Source organism: Microchirus variegatus (genome assembly GCF_963457635.1).
Source record: "Microchirus variegatus genome assembly, chromosome: 19".
NCBI classification, from domain to species: domain Eukaryota; kingdom Metazoa; phylum Chordata; class Actinopteri; order Pleuronectiformes; family Soleidae; genus Microchirus; species Microchirus variegatus.
Genome location: NC_139820.1, coordinates 16117553 through 16135644, shown reverse-complemented (window position 1 = coordinate 16135644; position 18092 = coordinate 16117553). Strand labels below are relative to the sequence as shown.

Genomic DNA, 18092 nt, shown 5'->3' with positions numbered 1-18092 from the left:
CCATTGATGCCCCATATATCCACATTTACTGTGGAATTGTGGAGAAAATGCATTTCAAAAATCAACATTTTGACGTTTTTATTGCAACAGTTGCTGACTTTGCAGTGCCACCTAATGGACAGATAAGGTTTCCCGTTGAATGTCTCACCTGATTCACATACTACACCTTCTCACCTTTTTAGTGATGCCCCATATGTCCATATCTACTGTGGAATTTTGGAGAAAATCCACTTCAAAAATTAACATTTTGACGTTTTCATTGCAACACTTGCTGACTTTGCAGTGCCACCTAATGGACACAACATCCCGTTGAATGTCTCACCTGATTCCCACACTAAAGCTTCTCACCTTTCCATTGATGCCCCATATGTCCATACTACGACGCTGAAGTTGGCACCACATTCGCCTCCGGTTCTCTTCAAGTTTCCGTTCCACCTTAAAAAGTGCAAGTTTCAGCCACTGGGTGGCGAGCTATTCTGCAGAGCAGTGCTGATCACACAGCTGTTGATATGGGGGTGTTTTTTGTTTTTTTTTGGTTAAAAAAACTTGACGGCACATACAGGTGCATATACATACAATAGATAAAAATATGATGGTGCATCCTTGTATTTATTAAACAACACAAAAATTAAACACTTTAGAAGAACAGCATTCAATAATATTTAGTATCATTACTAATATTGATATGTTTTTAGTTCTGTGAGGGGGAGATTTTTGATATAAATTGTTACAATGTTATTGATATAACACTGTGGAAATTTGGAGAAAATCCATTTAAAAAATCAACATTTTGATGTTTTTGTTGCAACAATTGCTGACTTTGCAGTGCCACCTAATGGCCAAATATTATCTGATTATTTATTGCCTTCTCACCTTTCCAGTGATGCCCCATATGTCCATATTTACTGTAGAATTTTGGAGAAAATCCATTTCAAGCATCATAATTTTGACTCTTTTATTGCAACAATTGTTGAATTTGCAGTGCCACCTAATGGCCAAATAAGGTTTCCCGTTGAATGTCTCACCTGATTCACATACTACACCTTCTCACCTTTCCAGTGATGCCCCATATGTCCATATTTACTGTGGAATTTTGGAGAAAATCCATTTAAAATATTAACATTTTGATACTTTTATCGCAACAATTGCATGATCTAGGGCTTGTTACGGAGACCAATGAAAGCGATATGCGGAAAGTTGTTGTTTACTACCGTTGCTAGGCAGCGGACATTTATCCGGCAGCACAACTTGGATATTTTGGTTGTACGCCCCCTGTTGTAGAGACGAATACTACTACAACAACACGGTGAGTATAAACAAGACTTTACTCAACACGAGCTTATGACCCGCGCCCGTTCCTGTCAAATTAAAACTCATGCACTGAATCAAAAATAATAATAATAATAATAATAATACATTTTATTTGAAGCGCTTTTCTAAGTACTCAAAGACACAATACATCATAAAAGCAGTAAAAACAGCATCAAATAAGAAAAACACTAAAAACAAATCAGACTAAATTAAACATTAAAAGCAATTTTAAAAAGGTGAGTTTTTGACATTGATTTGAAAGTTGAGAGGTCGGTGGAGTCACGGATTTGTGTGGGGAGAGAGTTCCAGAGGGAGGGGGCAGCGACAGAGAAGGCTGTCGCCCCAGGTTCGGAGCTTGGTCCTGGGTGGTGGAGACAGGAGGTTTGCGCTGGATGAGCGGAGGCTACAGGATGGGTTGTGGCGGTGGAGCAGGTCAGTGAGGTAGGCAGGGGCCTGGTTATGGAGGGCTTTGTGTGTGAGGAGGAGGATTTTGAATTGTATTCGTTGTGGGACCGGGAGCCAGTGGAGGTTCTGGAGGACAGGGGTAATGTGGTCATGGGAGCGGGTGTGGGTGAGCAGACGAGCAGCAGAGTTCTGGATGTACTGGAGTTTATTAAAGGTTTTGGATGGTGTGCCGTAGAGGATGCTGTTGCAGTCATCAAGTCTGGAGGTGATGAAGGCGTGGATGAGGGTTTCAGCAGCGGAGAAAGAGAGTGATGGACGGAGTCGGGCGATGTTTTTGAGTTAAAAAAAGGCAGTTCTGGTGATTTGTTTTATGTGGTGTTCAAAGGAGAGGTTATTGTCAAAGATGACTCCAAGGTTGCGACTGTGAAGGGATGGAGACAGGGTGGAAGTGTCGACAGTGAGGGAGAAGCTGGGAATGGTTTTTGGGACCGATGATGATCATGTCTGTTTTGTCGCAGTTCAGTTTGAGGAAGTTGGTGTGCATCCAGGATTTAATGTCAGTGAGGCAGTTGGAGAGAGTGCAGTGAGTGGCAGCGGTGATGGATTTGGTGAAGATGTAGAGCTGGACATCATCGGCGTAGCAGTGGAAGGAGGTAAAGTATGAAGAGGAGAGGACCAAGCACCGAGCCCTGGGGGACGCCTTGGGACAGTGGAGCAGTGGAGGAGGTGCAGTTGTTGATGTGGAGAAGGCGGTGCCGGTGATGCTGAGGGACGATTCGAGGCGAGAGAGAAGAACGGTGTGGTTGATGGTGTCAAAAGCTGCAGTGAGGTCCAGGAGGAGGAGGATGCTGAGGTGACCAGAGTCTGTGGAGAGGAGGATGTAAATGTTTACAGACAGAATTAGAGCTGATGATCTTTGTCCGAACCCGATTGAACCCGATTGAACACGATGGGACGGGACCGTGGACTCTCCAGCAAGCTGTCGTGCGTAAACTGCCCTGCAGTAATAAAGTGATTATACAGGACCTTTCACAAGTTTTCAACATGAGACGTGAGAATGTTCTCGCACTCAGACAGGAATGCCGTACGTGCTCATGCCTGCACTCTTCTGCAGGTACACCAGATGTGGAGAGTCCAGACCCAGAGCTGTACGGAGTTGAACCCACTCCTCCTCAGGCCTATTTAGAGTGCTGAGATGTTAACAGAGGACTGATTTTATTTCTTTGTTTCAACTTCCAAATGACTCATTCTTGACAAAAAGCATTTGAATAATGCCAGGCTGTGAACGGGTCCAGACTTTTAAAGAGCTGTCAATCAAAATGTACTTGACAGACTCGGGCCGAATTCTGTCGTGCTTGGGCCATCACAGCTCTAGACAGAATGTTCACTCCGTCAGGTGCAGGTTGTCTTTTGGGCTTTGTAGTCATAACAGAGGGGAAGGAGATTGAGGGGAAGCAGGAACAGTTTGTCTGTTCTGTGGGGGAACCAGTGAGCATGGTGTTTCACTACTATCTGACTCAATCTCAGAGCAGAACTGCAGGACTCGCTGGACCACCTCATCCTGACTTAGTTCACTGGTCAAGAGGGCTGGCTAAGCTGACTAGTTGAAATTTTGACATTTAGTCATTTTGCCAATGCTGTCTAAACACCATTTCAAATTAGGATCTCTAATCTCTAACTGTGGCTTAAGGTGTGCAACTGTCTCTTCAGAGTCAAACAATAATTATGGCTCCTCACTGGTTTTAGTCGGACTATTTTATCAACCCTACCATATGACTGAATAACCAAAGTGTCTTCATCAATAATACCCTGTGCAAACACTGCCCTTCTTGGATGAACCCCATAAGTGTGTTCAACATCAGCATGACTAGCATAACCATGAAAACAATGCTGGCACCAGGTCTTTATTATCGTGTTGTGCTTTAGTTAAAATCCTCCTGGCTGGCTCGTCAAAAACAACATTTGTAACCACTCTTTGAAATGTAATAGTCTTAGGACTAAATGGAAAGCTACATAGGCTTTGAGGAGGATCGTTAGTAAAACACACGTAAACAAACTTGTATTCAGTTATGTTATCATGTAAATCTCGGCTGTATTAAACTCTGACAGCCCTAATATAGAAATGAACATAAATGAGTGTTACACAAGAAATAAATGAAAAAAATGAAATTGTTCACCCTTCAGTTCATCTGTAGTCCCTCTGTTTTTTCTTTAGTTTAGTTCAGTCAGTCACATCTTTGGTTCAGTCAACCATGTCATTTCCATTCAGTTCATTTATTTTCACTTCCTGTTGATACAGTGTGAACAAGGGGTTATTTAAAGCGGACCTAGACCAGAAGTTCCAATTAACGCTGTTTTTTAGTGTGTATCTGCGTCATTACCTTGTTTATGAAGCCCTGAAGGTTCAAAACAAACAGTTCAGCCACTGCTGAGAACGCTGTGTTTTATTGTAATCTCGGGCTCAGCGAGATCTCTGAAAAAAACAGATCTGGCTACGTAAAAACCGGTTCTCCTGAACAGCAGATCCTCCTGCTCCGGGCACTAGTCCGGGCACATCCGGTTGCGTACATTGAACCGCAGAAGAAGAATAACGTCCGTTGTGGAGGTGTTTCACGAGCGACAGTGTCTTCTGACTCTGGGTCTGACTCTGGGTCAAAGTCTTAAAAGGGACTGCGGTGGGGAGTCGTGAAGAAGCTATTTTTAAACCTTGTTAAAACAATGTTTTGATAATGAGAAGCAGTGCATCCACCGTTCCAGAGGGGGGAGCTGCGCTTCTGACCCTGAATTTCCACTGGACGCAGCGGCGCGGTCGCCATTGCAAATCGCTTCCATTCTAATCAATGAGAGCATTTCCACTGGCCGCTCTGCGGAGCATCTCAGCAGCGTCCCAGAAGCGGCTCGCCGCGCCGCAGCACTATCGATAGGTAGCAGTTCTATTTTTGCCGTTGCCGCTGCTGAACCTCGTAAATTCCAACAGAGCAGTTCGCACCAGACAGGAAGTCCGACACAGACTCAAAGTAAAACATTTCCGCCCCCCTTTCAAAATAAAACACAATACGCAGGTCATATAGCCTGTCACAACTTCACATCAACATTACGTCGGGACTGGTGCTTCCAGGTCAACAGTCAATCATCAGAGCGTCTCTGAGAGTCATACTGTACGACGAGAGACTGATTGAAGAAATGGAGAAACATAAAATCATTTATGACACAAGATCAACAGTTCTTCCACGTCAGAGAATGAAAAGAAGCTGTGTTGTTGTTGTTTCCTTTATACACAGAGTCTATCGCTGGATCTCGCTAACCGTACGTTTAAGATTATCGCGCGATCTTCCGTGAATACCGCCGGCTCCCAATGCTCCGCACCGCTGCTGTAACGCGACCAGTGGGGTAAGACGCCGGGCAGAGGACGAAGCAGAACCGCGCCGCTGCCGTTCCGCGGCCGTTCCGCGTCCAGTGGAAATCCAGGGTGAGAGCTGGTGTGCTGAATATGTCACTTCCAGGTACTGGCCAATCACCAAGACTCTGTCTTCTGGGTGAGAGAGTTGAGTCTCAAATCTCGCAGCTGGGAAACACCGTCAGAAAAGAGGATTTCGGCTCGTTTACAGCAACTAGGAGGTTTTTGACCATAAAAACAAGTTAATGTAGACCTCCATGACTAACATATATGTGCAACAGGACCACTCTAGGTGAGCTTTAAAAACAGTTAATCTATATATATATATTTGGCATATCGTTGTCATGCAAACAATTTCCTAAATGGTTGATTAATAATCCCTAATGTCATATTCTTATTTTTCTATGGGAAAACCGTTTACTTGTAATTTTAGCATTAGGGTTGGCAACTCCTTTCCCATTTCCTTCATCAGATTTGTTTGTTCACCACAGGCTATGAGAGAGAGAGAGAGAGAGAGAGAGAGAGAGAGAGAGAGAGAGAGAGAGAGAGAGAGAGAGAGAGAGAGAGAGAGAGAGACCTAAGTGCTGTCCGTGAACACTAAAACTGAGTCTGTGAGTGTAAACATGGAGTTACAGTCTTTTTTCACCGTAATAATAGGTGAATAGGCTAACAGTATGCACCATCATAACATAAACATTGAACACATTCTGTGTACATTTGAACATGGCACTTTATTTAGTAGAATGAACACACAATCTCATACAGTAAAGGACAGGTCTATTCAGCCTCACTTCATAGGCCTTGGTATAAAGATGAGTGAAAAAGTAAACAGCTGCACTTAAATATCTTTTTTTGTTATCAGAATAATCAAATATGAACACATCACACTGCTGAATGACATGGTTTTAACATACATTACCAATTCCTGCACTGGTGAGGGAGAGCTTGATGGCTACAAAATGTTATGTTAATAAATATAGTATTGTTGTATAGCTAAATTTATATCATTTATTTTAAACTTACAATAAACATACAGTAGATTTTATGAAAAATATATGTACAACCCCCAGTGCACAGCAGTTTGGTCTTGATTTTGGGTTTTAACCAGCAGGAAGAAGCTCTATGAAGCTGAAAAAGTAAGAGGATGTGAAAACCTCAGGCAGCAGAAGAAATCAGGTATCATTGGTGTGCTACAGTTTGTAACAGTAGAAAACACAACAAATAAGTACATTCAAACAAGCCCAAGTACATTAACTGGGCAACAATATGTAATGTAGTTTCAGTTGAAATAGTTTAACAGATTATTTCTTCATCTTGTTTATTTTTTAGTTTTTGTGACACAACATGAAAACAAATAGAAACATGACGATGCATGAAGTCTCATGAAGCCACTCACTGGTATGAGACCTGCTCATACAGTCATTCAATACTGCAACAGATCTGTTCTCACCATCAACCACGTACACGCTGCCCACTTGGGGGTGGAAGGACTAGGGGAAGGTTACTGAGATTAAATAGCTTTTTTTTTTTCTTTTTTTTTAAAGGACAATGTTAGTATGGAAATAACATTATCTTAAAACTCCTCAAACCACAATATATACAGATTAGCACTCAGAATGGCCTTCTACAGATGTTGCCCCATTATAAACCCTGACTTACCTTCTTATTTCATTTCACCTTGAGGTGACAATTTCATCGGGAATTAAGGCTTAAGAAGTTCATAAAGTGCTCTGTACGACACTCAAATCTTCCACAGCTGAATGCAGAAAACTATTATTTGATGTGATTTATTTTGATAAGTAAATCACCATCATACAGTCATGTGTAACATACAGTAGATCCCATAACAGCTTTCAGGTTTGACCAAAACTGCTCTGATTCTTCAGGGAATGTCAGCACAGAGGACGCTACAAACAAAATCACCATATATTTAGAGACATCATGAACTGCTTTCAGTATCTGATTTGACTAAGCTCACAGAGGCTTGATGCTACCATTTCAGATTAGCAGAAAGCATGTTAAAGTTTTTAACCAAGGTTTCATTTTAATATTAAAACATTTAGGCACTCCCATCCTGCTACACCACTATGTTACATCTGATGGCCCTTTTCATTCATCAGATGGCTGTGAAGTTACAGCTGATAAGGACTGAAGCATGTTTTTGCATTTTCTCTATTTCACAAACACATTCACTCGCATGTATTAATACACAGGATTAATGAGAAATGACTTACCACTTTAATATAGCTGTTCTTTATATCTCAGAAGATACAAAATAGTAATTTCAATTTGTATATATTCTGTTAAAAAAGTATATATTGGGAGATCTCTCTGGGTTATTAGGAAGGATTTCACTGCTCATGTTGGACCAGAAATATCATTAAAGGAAGCAAAAAGCATAACCATATTGTTGGTAGATAATCTCTAAATCAACACCAGTGCACTTCCACATGTGCATTGGGTTTGGATTTTCATGCTGGTAGAATCAACACAGGAAACTTGCCAAGGCTTTTTCACACAGTACAGCTACTTGTCATGTTTTGCTTTGCGTAATAGAGGTCACATTGTATCCATTTATCTGTGGAGGTGTGTCACTATGACCCCATTCAGACCTGGTATTAACATCCATCCTGAATGTTGCCTCAGATCTGATCACAAACAAATCATTTGGAGGTGGTTCGACGATGCTATTATCATACTATGTGGTCACATTCCTGAGCATGGACTCAGCTTAGAGACCGCCTCCTCAGCTGATGTCCTCTGACCTGCTGCACTTTCCCATGCAATATTGACACTGAACATTACCATATTTATTTTTTTCAGATGTCTAAAACTTTGTCACAGTAGCTCAAATATAGCTTTGATTTACAACAGGTTCTCCCAACTGTATTGTCCCTCTCTCTCTCTCTCTCACACCTCTTTACAGTCAGTAGAGCTGAAAGAGTAATCACGTTTGCAATTATACCACAATATGATGAAACAAGGCTTTGTAACCACAAAGGCTGCGGTTACACTTACGTGACTTGCGAACATGGGCAGAACAGGTGGTTAAAGGAGGAGGGAGGAGGCTACATGTTGTACAATGACCTCAGGCTCAACAAAACCTGGCATCACAGACACTTTAGTGTCAGAGGAACAGTAAATCGGGTGTGTGGAACTATTTTGACTTAAAAAAAAAACAGCATGCTGTGCAGCAGCAGGTTCTCTGCAGAGCCTGTCTTGCTGCCAGTGCTAGCACACAGGCCGATTACATCTCACTATTGGTAATGATGAGTGAGTGTGTTTGTGCCTGAGGGGATATGAGTGTGTGTGTGTAATGGTGACAGCCTTGTATCACTCAACTCAAATTATATGAATTACACAATATTTGTCTCTATTTCTTACAGGAAATTCAATAAAAAATGATAGGGTCAAGACCAACAGGGCTGTGCGAGAATGTGGTGGTGGAAGAAGGAGGCAGCATTGACTGAGGCACAGATGACGCAGAAAATAAGGAACAAAACAAAAGGAACAAAAAAAATCACAATCACAATAATGGTAAATAATAAATTGCAATAAGATACATTGTTCTTCTAAACTTCTCAGCCCTAACAGTCAGAATAAGTAATGTCAATGTGTATTTGAATTAGAGTTTAGATTCTCTGCCCGAGGCCCAACCCTCGGGCCGATATTTCCCGCCACTATCCTTGGGCCGGGCAGGGTCAGGCCCTTAATCAAGCATTTGTGTTTTTTCTCAGTCGTGTTTGCGTGGTATATTAGCACGTCGTATTGTGTGAAGGTGTAAAAACCTGCGGCTGTGAACGCATCATTTAAAAACCAGGAAGCGTATCCTCATTAGCAACATATGCGTTCAGGGATCTCAGTGGCTCTGTTATTGTTGTCAATTAGACTGTGGCAGCAGGTACAACATGCTCCCGCTGTGGGGAGGACGTGGACGTACGTGTACATTTACAGCTCACGTATTAAAAAAAATGTCGGGTTTAAGTCGGGCTCGGACTCGTAATTACAGTTAATGTGTCGGGACCGGGCCGAGCTCGGACACAACGTGCATGGGATTTGTTGGGCCCGATCTAAGCTCTAATTTGAATACAGTATGGGGAAGTCACACGAGATGCGTCCAGGACATTTTTTAATAACAGTTGTATTTAGCACTGTTCAGATGTGATCGGTTGTCTGAGGACAGATGTTAATACCAGGCGTGAAAAGGGCATTAGTGAGTTAAGATAGTGTCGTGTGTGTTCTGCTGCATCACACGAGGGTGCCAGGGTCTGCACTGGGTTCCTTTGGGGTCACCTCTTGCGTCTGTGGATTAAGAGTCTCCTGATAGAGAGAGAACTCCATCGACCTGTGAAGAAGGCAGTGACATTGTATAAATATGAATCATGTTAAGAAAGTGACGGAAATTGAAGAGAGAGAAATTCTCTGGCTCAGGGAAGGGTGTCGACACCAAATCACCAGACTTGCATAATATTATATGACTATTGCATATTATTGTGTTCTTTAAATGTATGTAAATGTATTCTTACAAAGTCAAAACATAAAAAGTGCTGACCTTCCATGCAATGGGAGTCCGTGGAAACTGGCTGACTGGGACATCTGAGGCCTCTTGAGGTTGGCTGCTTCACCTTGAACAGATTGGGCCTGATGCACCAATGGGTGAGGATGTGAAAGGCGAGAGATCCCTGTGTCGTGGCCCTTTGAGACAGCAGGTGGATAACCAAGGGCGTTCCTCAGGTACCAGTCCCTCAGCCCCTCCAGGGCTAGGGCTTTATGCAGACTTCTAGTTGAGTCCTCTGGGGTTGGGAGAGAAAACTGTGGGGGTCTGTGACTGAAAGAGGAGCCAGACACCTCAGTCTGGTAAGGGTGCAGGTTGGGGATGGAAGATGTGGTTCCAGAGGCAGGAAGGGGAGACTCATATGCTGAAAATAGGATTGCATCCTGGAGTTGTTGCTGCAAAGGTATAAAAGGTCCACAAGATTTGGTTCTGGTGACTTTGACTCTGCGCAGTTCGGCCTGGGACCCTCGCAGCACCATGGGGCTATATGGAGGTACAGCGCTAGGAAGATGCACCTGGGAATGAGAAAATCCATTTGCCTGAGGAGCCACCGTGGAGGAGCGAGGAGAAGACATGTCCTGCCAGCTCCTGCCTGTAGACTGGTACAGTTGGTGCTGCACTTGCAAATTCTGGTGTTTTCCCCAGATATAGTCCATTAATAGCTCATTGTAACCTCCACCTGCACCTCTGCCACCCATGGAGAGACGGATTTTGGCCTGTTCTGCATAGCTATCCACATGTCTCTCAGGGCTGCCAAGATTAATGTGTCGCAGTTTTCCATCAGTGAGTGTCTCTGAGCTCTTGAAGGGCCCTCCTCTGGGGGGCATCCCGTTCCTGGGTGCCTGATCATCAGGGAGGTTTGATCTGTCCAGCAGGGCCTCTGAGCTGTTACTGCGTCTGGCTCGGGAGCTGTATGGGCAGCTTCGGCGTTCAGAGGACGAGCCATCCTGGGCTAGTGGAATCATATATGGCACATCCAGGCTGCCAGACCACTGCTTCAATCCGTTGCCCCCCGATGCATCTGACCTACAGATGAGAGCACAGCAACAGGTCATATTAGGACAGGTCAAAACCATGTAACTGCAGTTTACAGGGAATAACATAAGTGTGCTGGACAGCCCAGTTGTTAGGGCTGGAGCCCCATAGGCCACAAAGGTTTTTTTGGTAAAAGCAACCAGGGTTTGATGCCACCTGCGGTGATTTACTGTGTGTCTACCCCATCACACTGATTGTCCTATCCAATAAATCAGCGATCACTACACTACCAATTACCATGACCACTGCACAACCCTGCATTTTTGCCGCCCATTAACTGCAACTTTGACCAACTGCCTTAGTTTTCTGCAAGGATAAAAAACTGTGACAGAGGCTGTTTCATCATTCATCATTGATCAGACTTTCTCAAAGGGTGGGTTAGCACTACGTGGGATTTGAGAATGGACAATACCATTTACACCAGAATGTGTTGCATTTAACGCGGTGGAAACACACCACTGGGGCACCACAGTAAAGGTACAGTACGGACGGAGCTAGACCCACAATCGTCAGGTGATCGGGTGACGGAAAAGTGCCACTTCCTTGTGATCTGTGTTTCTTCAACAGTCGTAATGTATTCCCATACAAAGCTTGACGTTCTGTTGAGAAAAACCAAGCAGAAAAAAAGAGCTGCTGGATGTCCTCTGTTGTTGTCCGTTGTGTGGAGTTTGATGACGTTATTTGTTGGCGGCGCACCAGTACCAAGTAAAGGCACTATTCTCAGTCAAAACACCGTTGAAAAACCATACCGTACTTTACCAAAGCGGAAACATGCCATAATCTAACTGCTGTGGCGCGCGCACACACACACACACACACAGACACACAGACACACAGACACACACACACACACACACACACACACACACACACACACACACACACACACACACACACACACACACACACACACTCAAGCGCAGTCAAGACTATTTTAATCCTATTTACAATGAACATTAAATATATCAACATCATTTTTTCTCAATGTGCTTTCATCTTGACTTTTAAGAGCTTTTTCATTTAAGACATACATGACGTCATGAAACTGAGACTGCAGGTGTAGCCGTAACAAAGTTGCAGATATGTACTATTATTATATATTTCTCTGTCAAGTCTATTACACGTTATATGGAAAAAACTGTCATGCAATTTCTTTGCATTGCAACTTTTTTTGAAAAAGCTTTTTTTTTTGGTCACAACCATCACAAAAAAAACCTTTTAAAATTGTTTAGGATGTAAGATTAAATGAGGAATTTGAGCCCTTGATGGTAGTGATGTATTACACCAACTACTACTACTTCCTGTGACTGATGGCATCTTCCAAAACACACAGTAATGACGATGAGAGGGAGCTCATCATACAAAAACACTGTGACAGTCACCTGACATGAACGCTGATTGGAGCAGTTCGCGCCAAGAGAGGAGTCGCTGGAACACTTCTACCTTCAACATTGGATACACTTCTTGGCAAAGAGTGAGTTGGGCTTTGAGACGCAACACAAGAGAACACGGATGTATAACTGATCTGTCACTCATATTTAAAAATAATGATTAGCATGCATTCAGAAGAACATGTCACTTTAAGTACCTAACAGAGCTTGTGACGGAGTTTCGGCGAGTCCTCATCTCATAGTAAATCTCTACTGGAGACAGTTTCCTGCTGATTCTGTTGTCAGGGCTGCCCACAGTGAGCCGAGGCTGAGACAGAGAGCGCTGATCAGCAGCCACGCTGGGAGACGACTCTTTTGGGAGAAGAAAAACAGAGAAATAATCTTTCAATAAAGCACAACCACAGACGACAAACAATCACCGTGTTTGCAGGCACAACCTGATGAATGTGCTGTTATGGTCCTCTGCAAATGAGATGCGACTACATGTTCTCTCTCTTTGTGAGTATACAGAAAAATGTATGTAGTGAGTAACTCTCAACTATTTGCTGGTAGCCTCTTCTAAATATGGATGATAAGAACATCCATAAGAGGCACAGTGAGGTGCATATGTTTGACTCACCATTGTCATGGGATGTTGAATCTGACATGGAGCTTGTACTCTCTGATATGACAGTGTCCTCTGAAAGACAAACATGATATCTGTTATCACTTCACAACACAGAACATATTACTGACAATGTAGCTTGGTTTTTATCCATTTACTGTTTATCAGGTATTATTACTTCATTGTAATTATACCTGTGTGACACCCCCGATGAACTGTCCTCTTGCTATTTGGGACATTTCGGTCTGATTCCGCTTGTCTGTACAGACCACTAGTGAAGATGGCTTTAATCTGCTTTCTTTGGGCAGCTTCATCCTGCAGCCAGGGACAGGCCATCGTGTAAGTATGCACATCGGTACAACTGCTCCGTGAACACAGCTGATATTAAACATGTTTACTTACCTCAGCTTTGGTGTTGGGAGTCAGGCCAGCTCTGCGCTGCACCAGTGGTGGTTTCACTCCTGTCTCCAGGGGGAAAGCATGTGGCAGCTTCCCAGTCAGCTCCTGTAGAGCACATTTATTCACTTCCAATCACTAAAATCCTTCCTAAAAGCCTGTGAGGGGTCACTCAGGACACAGAGGCCCGATCACAGTGAAAACACGGCTGCGTTTTAAACAAAACTGCAACTTATAAACCTACTTACCTTAAAAAAACACCTAAATCAACAATATCTTATGCTTGCTGCTTTATCTCACTATCACACAGCCTTTTTCAAGTGAAAACTGAAGGTTTAGGGCTAACACTAACCCTCTGCAATAGAGGTATCAAATAACGTTCACACTATACTGTACAGTACTAAGGTACTACCTAATCCCCATATTGCATGTTTTGGGACTGTGGGGAGAAACCAGAGAACCCAGAGTAAACCCATGCACAGACGGGGAGAACATGCAAACTCAGCCGGGGCTCAAACAGGCGTTTTCTTGCAAAGGCAAGAGAGCTAACCACCAACCGTGTGGGACAGATTAATCCATCCATCCATCCATTATCTACCGCTTTATCCTCCAGGGGTGCTGTGCCTATATCAGCTGACATAGGGCGATAGGCAGGGTACACCCTGGACATTTCGCTAGTCCATCATGATGGACTGATCAGAGGGTCTCAGAGACGTCGCACGATGGACGACGAGAGACTGATTGTGGAAGTGGAACAACACAACATCATTTATAACACATATACAATATATATGTATATAACAGATCCTTTTTAGATGCCCAGATCAATAGTTCTTCCACGTCGGCAAATAATAATAAGCTGTGTTGTGTTGTCGTCGTTTCCTTTATACATAGTTTATCGCAGGATCTCGCAAACTTGCGTACAATCAGGATTATCGCGCGATCTTCCTTGTATACGGCTGGCTCACAAGGCAGTGCTGCACTGCCGTAACGCGCCCGGTGGGGATTGGCGCTGGGCAGAGGACAGAGCAAAACCACAGCGCTGGGGTTAGGTTGGTGGATGTACTGCCGCATAACAGGCTCCGACAGAGGCCTCCAGCAGTTCCTGGTAGCTGTTGAAGTCTCCTGCATCCGGCAGTGGGGGGGGGGTCAGAGGTTGCTGACTGGATGCTGGCTCATTCGATCAAGATGCTCTGAGTGGCAGACTCGATAGGTGAGGTGTCAGACATATACTGTACAGTGTCATATCAGTCCCAGTGCTTGTGAATCGGCAACATCATGTGATCACAGGGCCACATATAGAGACAAACAACCATTCACTCTCACACCTACGGTCAATTTGGAGTGACCAATTCACCTAATCCCCAAATCTGCATGTTTTGGACTGTGGGAGGAAGCTGGAGAACCCGGAGGAAACCCACAGACACACAGGGAGAACATGCAAACTCCATGCAGAAAGGCTCTTGCTCCAACTGGGTCTTCTTGCTGCAAAAGCAAGAGCGCTAACCACTACGCCAACTGTGTGGCCTGACAGATTATCACAATAAACTAGAGCTGTTAAAGTTACCGTGTTAATTGTTGTGATTAATACATCCGAGATTAATGGAATAAAGTAATTGAACGTAGTCAACATTTATTTAACTTTTCTGCAGTCAGTCAGAGAGACAGAGATAGTAGCTGAAGATGGAGAGAGGTGAGGGGTTGACAATGACTGGAAGTTGCATTCCTTTGCCTTGACTGCCAAAAAACTAGATGCACGACTAACTTTGTAACTGTGAGACCTGAGCAGAGGAATTCCTCCGCATCACCAACGACTGGAAAGTAAGTGGCAAACGAACCACTCTGGGCGCGGAGCTGGCCGCTGCCCGCAGACTTCCATTGGAACTCCTACCCTGCGTTGCTGACTGCTTTAGTTCTCTCTCACACATTTCATGACAAATGTGAATGTGTGAGTTTTCGGGACATCCTGAGGTGGATTCATAGTTCTGTGTTTAAACAGGAAGATACATTTAAACAGTGGGCGTCTGAAATACCCACTGATTACTAATTCATTTAAATGAATTAGAGAACTGTGTGATGAATTAGTTCTTTCTATCGACAGCTCTACAATAAACACATTCTAATGGCAGGTTCTGCTTCAGTCGTGTGAAGACAGCTGCTCACCGCCTCCTGCAGACAGACTTGTTTGAGCTCTCCCACTCTGGTGTTGAGCAGATTCTCCAGGGCCTGTTTCCTTTCTTGTAGCACTGCAATCCTCTCAGCCTGCAGCTTGTTCTCCTGGCTGCCTTGAACATCTACACATCGCAAAACAGAAATCACAAATATTTTGAGCCACACAATTACATGAACATTGTTTTATTTTGAGTCATTAATGCTCACTTATAGTACATGGCCCACCAAATTCAGCAGAAACCTGCAGTGCCCCATGGGCTTTTTGTCACAGCAGACAGGTCACAGAAGGAAAAGCACATAAATAAGTAAATGAATGATGGCTGAGTTCCATTTAGCTTCCTTCAGTCTGTGGTCACTCATTGTCACTCTGTCCTGACTTCAGTCGACTGTTAATGTGATCACTAAGTCCTGTGCTGTGTCACCATCACAATCGCGAATCAAACATTAATCGTAATGATGTCACAATCTCGACTTATGTGTTATCAGCACCAGATCACTCATGACACCATGGAGACAATCGGAATGGGAATAATAAAATGAACATAAAACCACTGGTCCTCGTCTAAACTAGAAAAGTCGAAAAATGGCTGACCCATCTGCGTTTAACCCACTGACGGCGGGAAAGCATTGCGGCACTTCTACCATTGACGCCGGGAGAGCGGCTGTGCGTTTTATTCTCTCATAGACGCCGGTAAAGCAGATACGTCAATTTTCGGGGGTATAAGGGTTCCTCGCGACATTGTTTTGAAAATTACTTTGCGCGAACATGGAGGACTTTGACAGCGCAGAGATTTCCGAAGGCAGTGATTTTGAGGAGTTTCGTCTTCGATGACGTCATCGCTGATCATTTCGAACGCGCCGAACAAATCGACCGGGATTTATGGTTAAGACATAATTATGTTTGAAGACGACGAGGTCGGCGATAATGACGATAAATACCACCGTAATCGACGGAGTGTTTACAGCCGTGCACCAGGGGTGACAGTGGATTTACCTGCAGATGCCACAGCGCTGTAAGCATCATCACCGTCACATGTGAAGCAGACTGTTACAGTCATTACATGCTGTTCTTGTTCTTCACTCCATCAGGACTAAATCAAGGCACTGACACAAGTTGATATTACTTTATTTTCTTACTGTTTTTTTAATTGAAAATAGTTATTCACTTTACTTTTACATTTTTGTATCTAAATAAACGGAAAAGCCACAGGTGTGACCTCTCAAATACTTTTTGAATTGTGTTCCTATATCTGCTACAGAGGCTGAGAAATCAGTCATTTAGTAGGCATTGAAGCTCAGGTTTTAGAGACATTTTTTCCAGGTGCTTCAGTCCTTAATGGGTTAAAGGAGAGACAAATGGTGACCTTAAAATGTGACAGCCCTCCATCTAACACATAAAAAGTCACTTTTTGTTTTGAAAAATGTTGAGCTTCTAAAAGAAAAGAAAAAACATGTTTTTGGAGTTACTATTAAAAAGAAAAGATGCAGACGATACTGAAACATTATGAATGACCAAACATTTTTGTTTGGTCATAGATTTATCGTCAACAAAAACAAGGGATTTCTCCACTTATAATATATATAATAATATATAAATATATTTTAGGCCAAATCACTGAACAGAACTGAGGCGTTTTCTTTCACCAGTATGAGGTCTGGTAATAAGATGAAGTGAATACGTGAATTAACTGTGATAACAGTAGGTTTTCACACAGACAGAAGATTTTTCAGTCGGCTGTTCCCTCAAGGCAAATGTGTTAGAAAAACACTGGCACGCTAATTCAAGCTTGTCCAGACATGAGCGTGAACGTTTGGACACTCACCAGGAGCCCCCAGACCCATTGATGTGATCAGATGTCCTTTGACCTCCATGTGACGTAACTCTGGGGACTTTACAGCTCACACTCTCAAGCACACCCTCACCTGATGAAGACATTTAAATAAAGTCAGATTCTTACTGAGACACATCATCAACAAACTCTGTGTGTGTTTCCTAATCTCACCTTGTAGTTTCAGCCATGAGCTGTGTTGTTGGAGTCAGATGTTGCATGTCATTCAGTTCAGTTTCCATCAGAAGGACAGAGTTGGCTCTGCTCAGATAACTAGAGACAAATCCTGAAGCAGAAAAAAAGGGAAGACATTAAGAGATGCCTCTGCAAACTGCTATTCCAATCGATGTATTCCACACAATGAAAAGCTCTGTAAAACCTTTATTTGAAATGATGTCAAACTCTCAGACACACTTGGCAATGATCTTCCACCAACACCACAGAAGACGTTGAGCGTGTGCATATGGCATTATGTGCTGCATACATACTGTTTTAAAATAAAGCTTTATTCAACATGGCAATGAATGCAATCACAGAAACAGGGACAACATGAAGAAGAACAAAGAAAATCAAAGTTACCTTAAAGTTACCTCCAAACACAAGAGGACGACGACGATGACAACATAGATAAGTGAGAGCTGGGACTATGACATCATCGTTTTTTTTCCAAGGTAAAAACAAAACGCATGGGTGGGGATTTTAGCCTTTCCCACTCTGGGACCAGTTTTAAAAAATAGCATATCAGGGCACCAACACAAAAGCTCTCAGAACCTGAGCCACAGAAACACATGCAAAATGGTGGAATAAATAAGAGATAACATAGATAACATCTGTACTTTTAGAATAAACAAACCATACAACCCAATAGAAACTTGATATTTTACTCAACACTGGGTGGGGGTGTAAGACAAACACCAACAACCAAGTGTGTGAGGGCATACATTAAATATAAGGTTTGTCTCCTGACCTACTGAACTGACCCACTCACGCATGCTTG

The 18092-nt window shown here is 43.2% G+C and overlaps 1 protein-coding gene across 1 annotated transcript; it reads right to left on the bottom strand.

The window, feature by feature from the left end:
- Positions 1 to 9361: 9361 nt before the first annotated feature.
- On the bottom strand, positions 9362 to 17138 carry ccdc120b (coiled-coil domain containing 120b; the record flags this gene model as incomplete). The annotated part of the gene is made up of 9 exons (XM_083905743.1): positions 9362 to 9458; positions 9666 to 10694; positions 12086 to 12187; positions 12292 to 12445; positions 12714 to 12773; positions 12893 to 13013; positions 13101 to 13202; positions 15258 to 15388; positions 17090 to 17138. The coding sequence occupies 9 exons, from the start codon at positions 17136 to 17138 to the stop codon at positions 9362 to 9364; spliced, it is 1845 nt and encodes a 614-aa protein (XP_083761869.1).
- Positions 17139 to 18092: the final 954 nt, after the last annotated feature.